General features: G+C 40.7%; 2 protein-coding genes across 2 annotated transcripts in view; both read left to right on the forward strand.

Annotated features, from left to right (window-relative positions):
* Nucleotides 1-4,857, forward strand: part of LOC115689455 (fe-S cluster assembly factor HCF101, chloroplastic) — a 38,820-nt gene extending 33,963 nt beyond the window's left edge. Inside the window, exon 14 of the mRNA XM_056306274.1 lies at nucleotides 4,235-4,857. Within this exon, the coding sequence (XP_056162249.1) occupies nucleotides 4,235-4,267 (33 nt within the window). The 3' untranslated portion in view covers nucleotides 4,268-4,857. The remainder of the gene's footprint in view (nucleotides 1-4,234) is intronic.
* On the forward strand, nucleotides 95-2,171 carry LOC115689454 (pentatricopeptide repeat-containing protein At5g18950). The gene has a single exon (XM_056306271.1). The coding sequence runs from the start codon at nucleotides 138-140 to the stop codon at nucleotides 1,935-1,937; it is 1,800 nt and encodes a 599-aa protein (XP_056162246.1). The 5' UTR covers nucleotides 95-137; the 3' UTR covers nucleotides 1,938-2,171.
* Nucleotides 4,858-15,795: the final 10,938 nt, after the last annotated feature.

The raw sequence follows: 15,795 nt of genomic DNA on the forward strand, positions 1-15,795 counted from the left end.
GAAAAGAAAAGCGTGGTTGAGGGACCGAATTGAAAACTCAGCTAAAGTGTGGGGGCGAAATGTATAATTCTCAAGATAATAATAAGCGACGAAGGAATTGATTCCATAGCCACTGAGTTGTGAGTACTGATACTCCGATGGCCGGAGCTCGCTCGTCTCTCGCAATCTTCCTCCGCCACAACCACGGCGGCTTCCGGCGGACCCCTAGCTCTCACGGTCACGTCCAACGCCTCAGCGTCGGTGCCGTCGACGGCGGCGGCGACCGCCGAGACGGGACCCCCTCGCTGTCGGAGATCGCCGAGAAGGTCTGCAAGATCACGCGCGCGAGACCCCGGTGGGAGGCGACCCTGGTTTCCGATTTCCCCTCCTTCGATTTCTCGGACCCCAGCTTCTTCCGCGAGCTGTTCAGGCAGCAGAGCAACGCCTTCCTTTCCCTGCGCTTCTTCCGCTGGGCCGCCTCGCGCCGCGACGGCGCGCCCGACCCGGGTTCGTGCGAGCTGCTGTTCGATGCCCTGGTCGCGGCCAAGTCGCCCGGTGCCGCGAGGTCGCTGCTCGAGACCACGGGGTTCTCGCCCGGGGCGGATTCGCTGGAGCGCTACGTGCACTGCGCTTGCGAGGGCGGGCAGCTCGAGGACGCGATCGATGGCTTTTTCAAATTGGGAGAGTCGGGGGTTTGCCCGTCGATCGGGACGTGGAATTCGGTGTTGAAATGCTGCCTCGAGGCGCGGAGGAGCGATCTCGCCTTGGAGCTCTATGAGGAGATGGTGAAATTGGGCGTTGCAGGCGAGGCGAATGCCGAGACCATTGGGCACCTGATTCGAGCCTTTTGCGAAGGTGGGAATCTTTTGAGAGGCTATGAGTTGCTTTGGCAAGGGATTGAAAGCGGATTGATCCCTCAGTATGCGACTTTCATTAGGTTGATATCTGGGTTTTCTAGGCAAGGGGATTATGCGAAGGTGTCCCAAATACTCCACTTGATGATCGTGAAGGACCGAGCTCCGGATATATTCGTATATCAGGAAGTCATTAATGGGCTCTGCAAGAATGGGAGGCAGCTCGAGGCTTATCGGATTTTCGGTGATCTAAAGGATAGAGGGTACTTTCCGGACAGGGTCATGTACGCTACATTGATTCACGGGTTCTGCAACATCGGATGGATGGGTGAGGCGAGGAAGTTGTGGTTTGAAATGATTCGTAAAGGCTTTGTCCCTAATGAGCGTACTTACACTTCACTGATTCACGGGTTTTTCAAAAGCGGGAAAGTAGAAGAGGCCAGAAAACTGTTTCATGAAATGTGTTGTGAAGGTCACGGAGAGAGCACATGGGTTTACAACATGATGATTTCTGGGTTATCTTTGCACGGACGGTTAGATGAAGCTGTGGGCATGTTTGAAGAAATGCCTCAGAAGGGCGTTGCTCGTAATCGGATCACCTATGACACTTTGGTGCAGGGCTTTTGCAGGGAAGGGAAGTTAACCAATTCAAGAGACCTCTTGGACGAGCTATCACTACAGGGTGTAGTTCCATCGAGTTCCTCATATGCCACACTTCTTGAAAAGCTCATTGAGCTGGGAGAATTGCAAGAAGTGAAGTTGTTATTGAGTGATATGCAAAACAAGGGTGTAGAATTATTGGCTGGTACTTGGGATCAAATTGTGAATGGATTGTGCAAATGGGGATTTGTCACTGAGGCGATGGAGTGCTTGGTTGACATGCTAAACAGAAATATTCAACCTCGTAAGACGACTTTCGATGTGCTTATTCAGAGCCTCTTACAAGATGATAGGTTAGATGATTGTGTACTTGTGTTGGACAATATGTTCAGGATGGGTTATATTTTGGAAGAAGGCACGTGCCATGCTCTGGTTGATAAAATTTGTAAACAAGATAGCAACTCTGGAGAAACATGTATGGCAAAGATTCTTGAAGGGAACTGAGATTTTATAATCATCACAGTTGAGAATACTTCATAGGTTCTACAACTTATTTGTGAACAAGTTTTGCAGCTGAAGATTGACAAATGAGCTCTCTTTTGTTGCTTGGAGGGAGCTGTCAAATGTACAGATAATCTTTGGTAGGTCATTGCGGCTGACATGCAGTCTTACGAACATTGTTATCTTAAGCTGTTCATTGTGAATCCGTCTTTCCGAATGCTAAGCAGCAATTTGCCAGTTCTCACATTTCAAATTCAATCATCAAATCCTCCAATTATCCTTTTCCTTTTGATGTGCTCAAACATGAGTGCTCTTCAACGTCATGGCTAATCCAGAGGCTGGAGGAAGAGGAAAGAGCAGGAAGAGAAATAATGTCCTCGAATTGGCAAAAGCCGATGGTAATAAAAAAGGGTTATAAGAGGAGTTTGTTTTGTTGACACTTGATATGACAATCTCTGTTTTTCTCTGAAACTGCTTGCCGATGCACTCACCTCTGTACTGTGTGAAATTCATAGGGAATCACAGGCATGAGACTGTCTACAATGTGCAAATGTAATCTTTTTAAGCTAGGAATATGCAAGTGCATTTATTAGGTGGGATCTCAACAATGCCTGGACATCACACTGATCCTTGATGTCAGTTACATCTCTCATCAGATAGTAATGATTGGGTACTAATTTGACAAAGAATGGAGGATAGTCTCTAATTTAAAGGAGAGCGATGGTGATTCGATGATAGCCCAAAGAGAGTTCAAACAATGCCCTTTCCACCCCGTAAAAGAAAAAGTAGAAGATGTTTCGCCGTTGCCACCGCAATAGAAGCTAAATATCAAAATTTAAAGAAAGCAGTGTGAGTGCCTTCTTTTGGTAATTGACATCTTATGGTGAATCATCCTTTTAATCGAAAGCATCTTTTGTAGCACAAGCTGTTCTTTGTAAGCTACATTGATGCTGGGGGTGCCTTTATCAATTGCTTCCAAGATGGGTTCTCCAAAATAAAGAAATGCCTGCCTGCCCAAATAATTTAAGAATTACTTTACCATCTACAAGAGCTAGACCGGTTCTTACTGTCCGGATTGTCTTTGGTTTGCACATTTGGGTCCTGGTTCTTGTTGTTTTACCAGCCAGGTCCCCTCATAATAATGCGTTCTGGGTGTGTTTTGTACCTGGCCTTTCTTGGGTGTGTAGATCCTACCAAGACATACATGGATGTTGAGTTGATCTGTTGACTTGTTGACCATTAAAAGTTGCATATCCTTTTAAGATTCATTTGACTAGCTTCCCCGGATACCTTTCGTTCACACTGATTATCTTTTGTATGTTTCATAGAAAAATAACTGGAGCATTTGAGGAGCATGGTCTAGAAATTGGGACTGTGCCTGGTTCTCCATATTTTTATTCCTTGTGTAATTAAGTTATGTTTTGCAATAACATGAGTTGTTTTCTCTTGTTTCTGACTTGTACCACACCCTGTCCAGTTACAAACGTTAGTTACATTTATTTTTGTCTCGTTGTTGAAATGGTTATTCCATGCCCTTCTCGGCCCTCGTTCTCCATTTGAGGACTGTTTGTCCAGGTACAACGACAGAAAAGAATAAGATGAACATTCCACTATGCAATTGGCTCTAAATAGTTGAAAACGTGTCTTCTGGAAATTCTGTCTTTTGATCTTGTTGGACGTTAGAATGACCATGCTTTGTTGACTTTCCTTTCCCTCTTTGGTGGAATTCCGAATTGATTAGTTCTGCTATTGGAGGGTCAATTGGGAGTATCATTGCTTTCTGGCTTTCTTTTTATAATGGGATTGGGATCAGATGGCATGCCTCCTCTTTTACTTGAACTTTGCATATGATTCAGTAACATATAGTTGGATACTCAGTCCAATGTACTCTTCTTATTTTAATTATTTTTATTGATGTTGAATGGTACTCCTGAGAAGCATCTTTTCAAAAAGGAGGGACAAAATCTTTTCTTGCAATGGCATTTTTCATTGTGCAGAACTTTCATCCTCTGAAGTTCTATCAATTGCATATGCAGACTAAAATTAAGATTATCCTGAGGAAAGGTCATTCTTTCTCTGTCACGTTGATAAACGTCTAGCAGCATAGGGATTCAGTGTATCATGGAAGTTGTCCCCTCTTGTAATGTCTCAATTGGTGGTAATAAGTGACTTTTCCTTTAGCAGTTAAATTTAGTTGAAAAAATCGTTTTGGAGTTTCTACGTGTCCCATTCTGGTGTTTGATTGTGCCACTTCGACTAACGAAGAGATTCTGTCAATGCCATTTATATATGCACATGAGGATGAGTGGACAGGGGAGCAAAAAATGCAGTAATCTGATGTTCCAGAAGACATTGAACTAGAAGAAATTTGCCCATGGGAGACTATGCCGTGTCCACAGTTTGCCCAGGACAGATTTAACCAGGCAACCAGAGCGTTTCTACTATGCAATATACGTCCCTCATTTTCATCGTGGTTGGTCGGTGATTTGAATCTGTTAAGAAGGGCAAGGGCAGGTCAATCGGCCATTACCATTTTTACTCTATTTGATTCCTCTTTATTGTGTAGATTGCTCCGTACAATCAGTCGCCGATGGTCGGTGTTCCTGCACGGTCATGACATGTTCATTCAACTACCATTGATCAAAGCATCGGCGAAAAGAATTGGCAGACACGAGAACTTTCCTGAGAATAGTAACAGACATTGTTCTCTCTGCCCGCCGGATGGCTTTTGAGTAAAGGTAGCACGCCGGAGAGGGCTTGGTGGCTCGAATAGATGAACTGAGAGAGAGATATGAACCTGGAAAGTATCTGCACATGTTTTTAGCTCTATCCTCTGTCTTCTTTTCATTTCCATTTGGGCATATTGTGTAAGAATCTCTGAACATTAAGGAATTCCAGTATATGCACCTTTTTCATTATATCATCCACCCTAGTGTTTTTTGGCAACCAATGGCCCCTCCGTCATTCTCTGCCTAACCTTGTACCAAGACAGGGATTAAAATGAAAGAAATGTGGTAAGACCAAATTTGAAACTCACCCAAAGTATGGGGACGAAAACCATATTTTTCTCAATATGATTATGGTGTCTCGTTTCATCGGCCAAAATTTTCTTTTTCTTTCTTTTGTGTGTTTTTGAAGGTTTAACCCCATGTCTCGAAATTTAAGGAAATAGCTAGGTGCTCATCTAGCAGTATGTAATATCACTCGGAAGAGTTGTTAATTGCTTTAGTGGGATACCAAACCCAATTTAGACCCGATCGCGATCATCTTAGCTCACGGGGCAAAATGGGCCTGAAGATCTATTTGAACGGACTTAGGCAAAGAGCATTTAGAGTGTATTTACTTCGCGAAAAACGAATGATTTGAAAAATATTTTCCAAATAATGATCGCTTGAAATACTCACAAAAATGAATTAGCAAAAATACTTTCGTCCTTCATAAAATTGTTTAGACATAAATTGTTGTCAATAATGACAACATTTGTTATAGGCTAGTTATTTCAAGCGATACAAACTATTATTTTTTAAATTATTAATTTTTTGCGAAATAAACAAAGAGTTAGTTACAAAACTGCTCGAGCAACAAGTTAGATCCGACCCGATGACCTTGCTCGCCTTCCATCTCAAGAATGTTGTTGGGCAAGTCGCAACATTTTCAAAGAATTTTACTAGGAAATTTGCCTCATTTAGCCTATAGGTTTATTCAAGGCTAATAGGATTAGGTCATGCCAAACCGTGGGCTCTTCTCCTACATCAAACTTGCCCCAGATAACCTTCTCTATGAACGCTCCTTTGGCCCCAATTACATAGGACTAAGAACACTCTTTTAAGTACCCCATCAAACGAGAAATTTGTTTTTTTTTTAGCAAGTCTTCATAATAGAGTAGGGTGAGAATTAGGGGCAAATCTAGCGAGCTAGCCGAGTTTCTAAAGACTCGATGTCGAATTGCTACTCGAAAAGTATGATCGTTGGTCTGGGCTGCCGCAAAGGCGACTCTTTTGGACCTCCTGCCGGGCTTCTTCCCAGATAATTATCTGGCCAGTTGCGGTGGGTCGAAGGAACCAAGGTCCGACAAAAATGGTTCTTCAATCTGAACCAAATCAATTTGTGAACTCCCGAGAGAGAGAGAGAGCATTTATAAGTTCCCTATGTTCTCATCAACCAGGAACCCAACCAGTAACCGTCCTTTAATAAGAACACATGCTAGTGTGTGGTACCTTAAATTTCCCTCGAGCAAAGTCACGTTGGATGTTGGAACTGTTCATGCCTTCTCAATCTATTGCGTATCTCATCCATCTTCTTGGCTTTAAATGTCAGAAACCAAATTCTTTGTCCTTCCCCACCGGTCAACTGCCACCATAGGGATTGCTCATCATTGAACGAAAGCCCACTGGTTCGCTTAACAAGGCAACAGACATTTTACACCCATTTTTGTGCCACTGTAATTGCACACTTATGGCCGTCTCTTCCTTGCGCGCGAGGAAGCTTTTGGTTGACGAGAAAATGTGTGGGGAAGAGCTTTCTTGGATTTTGTCTCGGTGTACGGTTTGTGCATGAATCGAGATCACTGACTTAATCAGGAAAGTAACTATTGAAATGACAAGATCTTCTTTGTATGAATATGCATGCTCATTGAAATTTCGCTAGAGCTGAATAAGTTAGGGTTAATTTCGTTTCGGGTAATTAATGGAAAAAGATATGTTTAAATATCTCACGCCACTTGTTTGCTGGGTTTTTTCATGTTCTTTACAAGAAAAATGACACTAATACTACTTAAACTTTTGCTCAATATTAGGCTTTTAATTTTTTCAACACTATCCTGGAACTATTTCTAAATATTTAATCTTGTCCCTCACAAAGTTAAATCTATGCTTTGGCCTCACTAGATCTAGCCTAAGCGAGACTAATCCTCACCAAGGCTGGCCCTCGCCTAGTCGGGCCTCGACCTCGCCTGTGGCAGGCGACGGCGACCCTCTCCAGGCAAGGCCAACCCACTCGGCCATAGCCAATGGCCAACCAGCGCCTGTGGCCGGTGGCAGGTCACCGACATAAGGAAGAAGAAAGGAAAAAAAAAAAGAAAAAATCAAAAATATTTTAAAAAATCAAAAAAATATTAAATGTTATTAAGAATTGTCCATGTCGGCAATATCCAGTTAAAATTAATCGGAATGACTGAATTGGCACTAAGTCAAAAGGTGTACAACTAAATTGGCGCAATTAAAAAGTTTAGAACTAAATTGGCACAAATACAATATATTTATAACTTTTCTAACGTTTTTCCCGCGGTAGTGTGCCAAAATGAGTTGTTTCACTAGACCAAGGGATTCTTCTCTACTTCGCCTTCACGGTTGACCTAGACAACTCATTATTTCACATCAATGAATCAAACTAAGCTCGTCGAGAAAATTGTACATGTTACGATAAAGATGAACGATATCAGTAAGGGGAAGTATCCGAGCGAACTAATGACAAAGAAAAGCCCTTGAATTCTACCATGAACATGATGAGCAAAGGGGGATTCAGCCGCCGGTTCATGATGGTGACTAAAGCAAGTGATGCTCAATTTGATATATGAACTGAGAATCGTTCTATGTCGACGACAAGATCTTGCAATTGAACACGTTTTGGATGTTTCTCTAGTGGTCCTCCATGAAGGGGGTACGCAAGTTGCTTTTTTTTGGGTGAGAGACATTATAACTCTTCTTCAAACGAGAGAGAGAGAGAGAGAGAGAGAGAGAGAGAGAGAGAGAGAGAGAGATTAGGGCTTAATAGAAGCGTGAGATAGAGAGAGAGAGAGAGAGAGAGAGAGAGAGAGAGAGAGAGAGAGAGAGATTAGGGCTTAATAGAAGCGTGAGATTGATATTCAATTTCATACCGGATGCGAACATCGTTGGAGACAAGTAAAGAGAAGTTATTCCTTATGAATCCACCAATTGCAAAGGGAGATAGAGACATAACATCGGGTACGGTTTATTACGATTGTAGAAGTAGTTGTTAATACATAAACATTAACGATAATTGTTCAAAAAGTTTAAAACCTATCGTACAAAGGCTAATTCAATCCTTAACTTTTAATTGAGTAAACCTTTTGACGATTTTTCAAATGTAGTTTATGCAACAAATTTTGGTTAGAAATTGTTAACGCGGACACAGCCACCTTACGTAACTCAACCGACATTGACATGAATGCTTTTTGCAATTTTTTGATTTTTTGAATTTTTCTCTTTTATTTTCTTTCCTTATTCTTGTTTCTTTTTTTCCTATATTTCTCCACCGCTTGTCAGGGCCTTGATGATGGCCCGCAGAGGTAGCCAGCCATAGGTGAGGAGGTACGGTCCTCATAAATTACCATCACGAGGATTGGGGTCCTCTCAACTTACAAGGTAAATTAATATGCTCATGTTATTCTTTTGAGAGAATAACACATAGACATAAATGAAACTAGTAGCAGGGTCAAGCACTGTACAGGCGGGTTTTCATTATGTTAAAGTAGAATATGTGTTTTTTTTTTTTGGGGGGGGGGTGGGGGGGTTTGGTGGTGTCGGAAAAGTAGAATGTGTGTTTAGTTATAAATTATTTGTTAAAATGTATCCTAATTTCAGGTAAAGCAGAGAAAGAAAAGTCCAATTCAAATATCTTTACACATTCAATGCTACCGACCTTTCCTCTCGAAAAGGAAGAACATGGCGGGCCTCCCAACTTTAATGGCGGAAAAAGGTCGGCCTTGGACATATGTCCAGCCGTGAAGTCATGACAGCCGACGTGAACAGAGAGGACAGAAGCCTGCTGGTAGGTCTGACGTCTGAATGTTCTTGTCTTCTCATTTCATCTGCCTGATTCTGTTTCATATATGAGGGCGTTGAACTGAATAGAGGGTAGATGCAGCCTCCACTCTTTTTTTAAGTGGTCATTATTATACTTTCCATCTCCTGCGATTGACCCACAAGCCAATACTCATATAAATATCATCGGATCGAGAGAGCTCGAAAGATGATTCCCGATTCTTGAACACCCACAAAAATCCAATCTTCTCTGATCAATCTGATCTGGTGAAAAAGAAACGAAAAAATAATGCACACATTCACGTGGCTAGAGTGTTTTTTCTTATTTTTTTTAGGGGCCAGAAGGTGGCTAGACATTGATCAAGTGACATGTGAACGAGCTTGCAACGATGTTAGGTACGAATGACAGATGGAGATGGTGGCCGGAGTTGAGGGACGACGGTAGCAAGGCAAGGGGGGGGGGGGGGGGGGGGGAGATAGGCTAGGGTTTTAGGTTCTTTGTTCATTGAGGTGATTTTCCTAAGCCCTAAGGTATTTTAGTCAACTTGGAGACTGGAGAAGGTTTAATTACCTTTAGCTAGATAGGATTCACATCTTAGTTTTTCATGAACCGGCTTCAATGTACTTTGAGCTCCATGAGCATCGGTGGCTCCATAGTGAGTTAGAGAAGACAAAAACGCCTTGTGAGTAGAGCTTTCTATCATTGATTTGGTATTGTGGAGGATTGAGCTTCTTTCTGTTTGTACACATTCAAGCAAGAATCTTGTCCTCATCGGCCCCAAACAAATGAGAGTTTCTTGTCACAAATCAAAGGTCCATACGATTATTGTCTTGAACCATCAAAAGCTCTTAGCAATGAAAAAAAAAAGCTGAAAAAGTGGGAAGTCTAGTCCACATTATATTAGAAGGGTCACCTCCCAAATTTGGTAGTATCCACATATATCATGGGACAGACATTATCTACTATTTCTATGCGATTCCCACTTTGCCATTTTAGTGCACTACCATTCCATGATATGGCGGGAGAGATAGGCTAGGGTTTTAGGTTCTTTGTTCTTTGAGGTGATTTTCCTAAGCCCTAAGGTATTTTAGTCAATTTGGAGATTGGAGAAGGTTTAATTACCTTTAGCTAGATAGGATTCACATCTTAGCTTTTCATGAACCGGCTTCAATGTACTTTGAGCTCCATGAGCATCGGAGGCTCCATAGTGAGTTAGAGAAGACAAAAACGCCTTGTGAGTAGAACTTTCTATCATTGATTTGGTATTGTGGAGGATTGAGCTTCTTTCTGTTTGTACACATTCAAGCAAGAATCTTGTCCTCATCGGCCCCAAACAAATGAGAGTTTCTTGTCACAAATCAAAGGTCCATACGATTATTGTCTTGAACCATCAAAAGCTCTTTGCAATGAAAAAAAAAGCTGAAAAAGTGGGAATTCTAGTCCACATTATATTAGAAGGGTCACCTCCCAAATTTGGTAGTATCCACATATATCATGGGACAGACATTATTTACTATTTCTATGCGATTCCCACTTTGCCATTTTAGTGCACTACCATTCCATGATATGGCGGGAGAGATAGGCTAGGGTTTTAGGTTCTTTGTTCTTTGAGGTGATTTTCCTAAGCCCTAAGGTATTTTAGTCAATTTGGAGATTGGAGAAGGTTTAATTACCTTTAGCTAGATAGGATTCACGTCTTAGCTTTTCATGAACCGGCTTCAATGTACTTTGAGCTCCATGAGCATCGGAGGCTCCATAGTGAGTTAGAGAAGACAAAAACGCCTTGTGAGTAGAACTTTCTATCATTGATTTGGTATTGTGGAGGATTGAGCTTATTTCTGTTTGTACACATTCAAGCAAGAATCTTGTCCTCATCGGCCCCAAACAAATGAGAGTTTCTTGTCACAAATCAAAGGTCCAAACGATTATTGTCTTGAACCATCAAAAGCTCTTTGCAATGAAAAAAAAAAGCTGAAAAAGTGGGAAGTCTAGTCCACATTATATTAGAAGGGTCACCTCCCAAATTTGGTGGTATCCACATATATCATGGGACAGACATTATATACTATTTCTATGCGATTCCCACTTTGCCATTTTAGTGCACTACCATTCCATGATATGGCGGTGTTCATCACATTGTCAACTTCTTTGAAAAATATCAAGATTTTTATTTGGTCGGTTGTTGATGTAGATATTTTCATGCGAGTAGAGGTGGGTCTTCTGACATAGGCCACGATAATTGGAACCAATTTAGCTATAAACAAGCTTTTTGTTATCTTTTGTTCTTGTATACTTAGGCATTAATTTCTCGAAACAAGAACTTGATCTTCCATTAGGAGTGTAATCGAGTTTAGGGACGGCAAAGCTGGGTTGGGTGTATGTACATTCCTATACTGAAAATGATATGGCTCACAATTTCAAATTGCACAAGATATACTCTACGTATGACACAAGATGCTATATTTAAATACATACATATATTCGACATGAATGTATACATATTTGGAATAACTTGTGATTGTTTTGACCTTGGAGGCGTAAAAACATGATGTTTTATCGCCTATGCTAATTAACATGGATTAGGAACACGACTATGCGACTCTCTAGGACAAATTGTCAACCCCAGAAGAGAGTTGTTTCTCAACTTAAACAAGTGATATCTGAATGGGGATTTTCCTGTCCTATGTCAAAAATTTTGGTGTTAATCTTAACGACTAGCATCATCACCAAAAGAGAATTCACCATCTAAATTTTGGCCATTATTCATTTGATCTAGTGGAAGCACTTGTTTCATGGTACTTATAAATACGCATGCAAGAATCTTGTCCTCCTTAGCCCCCCAAGAAAGTAGAGTTTTGTCACAAAAGCAAAGATCAAAAAGTTGGGTTCTTGTATCGGATCGTGAAAAACTTTTTTACTGTAGCTCGGGTTTGCTCACATCGAGTCGGGCTTTGATCCTGCAGACCTCAAGCAGTAGACCTTCTAGGCGAGGTGTATCGTGATTTGGTCTTCAGATAGACCCTCCGATGTGCATACAGTTCAGGTAGCCTTTCAAACAAGAGATTTGTTTTCTCCGAGTCTTCAAAATGAAGTGGGGTAAATATTAGGGGCAAATCTAATCAGTTAGCTGAGCTTTTAAAGACACCATGTCAAATTGCGCCTCGAAAAGTACGATCGTGAGCCTAGGCTGCAGCAAGGCAACTCTTCCGGACCTCCTGCGGGGCCTCTTACCGTATGATCATCTAGCTAGCCGTAGCGGTTCAAAGGGACCGTGATCCGACAAAAAATGGTTCTTACAAACTGAACCGAATCAATTTGCAAACTCCCTTAATGTTTTAAGGGCGCCCGTTAATATTTTCCAAAGAAGCTAAATATAAAAAAGGAGAGAGAGAGAGCATTAATAAGTCCGCTATGTTCTCATCAACTTTAAACTCAACTAGGAACCGTACTTAAATTTCCCTCAAGCAAAGTCATATTGCCTCGAGATTGGATTTTGGAACCTGTCCATGTCTTGTCTTCTCAATCTTTTGCGTATCTCATCCACCTTTTGGCTTTAAATGTCGCAACCAAACTCTTTGCCCTTCCCCACCGCTCAATTGCAAATGCTACCAGAGGGCTGGCTCTTCATTAAAGTAAAGGCCACTGGCTCGCTTGAAAAGACAACAGACATACAGATTCATTGCACCCATTTTTGTGCCACTGTATCTGCACACTTATGGCCCTCTCTTTCTCGGGCGCGACCAAGCTTGGTTGACGAGAAAATCTGTTGGCAAGAGCTTTCTTGGATTGTCTCGATGTTCGGTTTGTGCATGAATGGACATCATCGATTTAATTAGGAAAGATACTATTGAGATGACAAGAGAGAGAGAGACATGAGTGGTCATTGATCACGCAAAGTGGTAGAGCTACATGATGAGCGAAATGCACAATGGCGCTTTTCTGTGTGAGGTTCTTGTTTTAGGCTTCTTATTTGGTATAACAATTATGTGGTACGTAGTTAAGACTATCTTTTCTTTACCCGAGTAAATTCACTTCCTCAATTTTATCACGCGTTTAATAATAGATGTTGATACTAAGGATTTCCCTCGAGGGGTAACTTCCCTAGTGGACATGATCTTCAGAAGTTACCCCATTAAGAATCGAGCACGGCCTATCGGATCTGATTAAATGTATGAAAACAAATCTCGATCAGCCTACCAATTCTCGAGCCTAATTCCTTGAGATTTACTTCTTTAACTTTGTTAACGGAAAAATTATCTAAAAAGTCCTAAACCTATTGCACTTTTGCCAATTGAGTCATAAACATTTTAATTTTGTCAATTGAGTCATAAACATTTTCACCTTTTGCCAATTGAGTCCATCCGGCCAATCTTGACTGGAATTTGCTAACGTGGACGCCGGTAGTGTCACATAGGATGGGCGACGCTGACGTGGATATTTTTAAATGATTTTTTTATAATTTTTTTCTTTCTTTTTTTCCCTATTTATTTTGCCAATGGCTGGCAAGGCCGACCCTCGCCCAAGCCACCACGGCCTGGATGAGGGTCGGCCTCGCCGGCCACCTCCCGTGGCCGGTGACCATTCCTTAGCCATCGGCAAAAAGAAAGGGAAAAAAAGGAAAAAAAATATAAAAAATCATTTTAAAATGTTCACGTCAGCGTCAGTCGTCCTATGCGACACTTCCGACGTCCATGTCAGCGATTTTCGACCAAAATTAGCCGGATTGACTTAATTGGCAAAAGATAAAAAGGCTTATGACTCAATTGACAAAATTGAAAGGTTTATGACTGAATTGGCAAAAGTGCAATAGGTTTAGGACTTTTTTTTACAATTTTCTCCTTTGTTAACAGGGTTTCGATCATAAAAGGAATTTGATTTGAGTAAAAAAGTATCTTTGGACCAAGAGAATCATGCATCCACATTTGTTCTTATGAACTGCGCAGTTGAGATGCGATTTTGTGCAAATGGGAATAAGTAGTTTCACTAGTTCAAGGGATTCTTCTTAACTTCGCTATCGCAGTGAACGTAGACAACTCATTATTTCACATCAATGAATTAAAACAAAGCTCGTCAAGAAAATGTATGTTATACGATAGGAGATGAACTATATGGAGGGATAATAATATAAATGGTCCCCAAACTTTAGCCCAATGTGATATATAGTTCCTAAACTTTAAATTTGTTCGATGTAATTCCTAAACTTTACTCCAATATACAATGTGGTCCCAGAACTTTTAATTTGTTCAAGCAGTCCCTAAACTTTTTTTATAAGTTCAGGGACTAAATTGAACATGTAATAAAAATTCAGGGACCACATTAAACAAATTAAAAGTTCATCAATCACATTGCGCATTGAGTCGAAGTTCAGGGACCATTTATGTCATTTTTCCTATACGTATAAAGGAGAGTATCTGCCCGAACCAATCACAAAGAAAAGCCCTTGAATTGTGATACAATGATCATGGACCAGGGCGACTCACCTGTTGGTCCATGATGGTGACTGAAGCTGTGAAGCTAGATCTGCTACATGAATTGAGAATCGTTATACGTGGATGATATTGAACAAATTAAAAATTCATCAATCACATTACGCATTGAGTCGAAATTCAGGGATCATTTATGTCATTTTTTCTATATGTATAAAGGAGAGTATCTGCCCGAACCAATCACAAAGAAAAGCCCTTGAATTGTGATACAGTGAACATGACCAAAGGGCGACTCACCAGCTGGTCCATGATGGTGACTGAAGCTGTGAAGCTAGATCCGCAACATGATCTGAGAATCGTTACATGTGGACGACACGATCTTGCCATTGAACACTTTTTGGCCGTTTCTCTAATGGGCCTCCAAAAAGGTATTAGAGAGAGGAAGACAGGAAGTCTTAAAAATTAATAGGAGATTACCCTTTAATAGAAACGCAAGATTGATATTCGACTTATTCTGGATGCGATCTGCGTTGGAGTCAAGTAACAGAGAAGTTTTTCCTTGCGAATCCTCTAATTGTATCGTGAATGATCTAGCTTCCGACTAGACGAGAGAGAGATAGAGGCATAACATGGTGTGGGAAAGGTCGATAAAAACATCATGCGATGGAAACACCGAAAGGAAAAGGCAATTACTTTCGAGATTCAAGACAATTCGTAGGGTACGATTCATTATTGGTGTAGAAGCAATTGTTAATACATAAACATCAAGAACACATACCTTGTATGTCCACATTATATGAACAATGTGATACTAGAGAAAAAGCTAAACGTGATGATCCAGATGATTGTCCGTGTCTTGTTAACAAGTTTAACTTCCCAACATGGTTGCATCTAGCTTTTATGATTTTCTAATGGTTCATAGGTCATTCCACTAAGCTATAAAGTTCAATCGGCACGGTCTGATTCAAATACTTATAAATCTTTTTCTTTTTATTGTGATGAGAGGACTTGAACCCCAAATTTAGCCTTACTTAGGACCCAATCCCATCTACCTTTATCCTTGCAAGATCACTAGTTTATTAATGTATGCTATTAATGAAACAAACCTAATAACCACTTTCAACCTCAAACTTTTATAACAAAAAAGAAATTCCATGAAAAATCCATTGATAGATTTCAAATATCATAAAGCACACATAACTCTAAATGAATAGAGCCGTAATCACGATAAGCAAGTTGATTGGCAAGTAGCCAATAAATCTCTTGCCTTCAAAATTTGAACTCAATATAATTTTACCTATTCCATAGATTTCTCATCTCTCCTTTTACGATAAGTTTTATTATATTAAAAAAACCACATCAAATCTAAAACAAGGTGGCACTCTAATATCGTTGTTTCATTTGCACTTCCTACACATTGGTCAAGTCGAAAGGTTTGAACACCCAAAAAAAAAAAAATCTTTTTTGCGTTAGTCCTTCTAAGTCAACTGATTTCCTACCATCTACATTGTCTTGCAATTGTGTCCCTCTGTGCTTTGTACATATATTCATGCAAGAATATTGTCCTTATCAGCCCCCAAAAAGTAGGGTTTTGTGACAAGGCAAAGCAAAGATCAAAAGTCAGTTTGATGTTGGACCACAAATGGCGTTTA

The sequence above is a fragment of the Syzygium oleosum genome, unplaced genomic scaffold (genome assembly GCF_021117445.2).
Source record: "Syzygium oleosum isolate NSW1041296 unplaced genomic scaffold, Sole_v2.1 Sole_v2.42, whole genome shotgun sequence".
Lineage (NCBI taxonomy): Eukaryota > Viridiplantae > Streptophyta > Magnoliopsida > Myrtales > Myrtaceae > Syzygium > Syzygium oleosum.

Excerpts from the sequence above, each read along its gene's own strand:
- LOC115689454 (XM_056306271.1), top strand. The coding sequence starts at position 138 with ATGGCCGGAGCTCGCTCGTCTCTCGCAATCTTCCTCCGCCACAACCAC.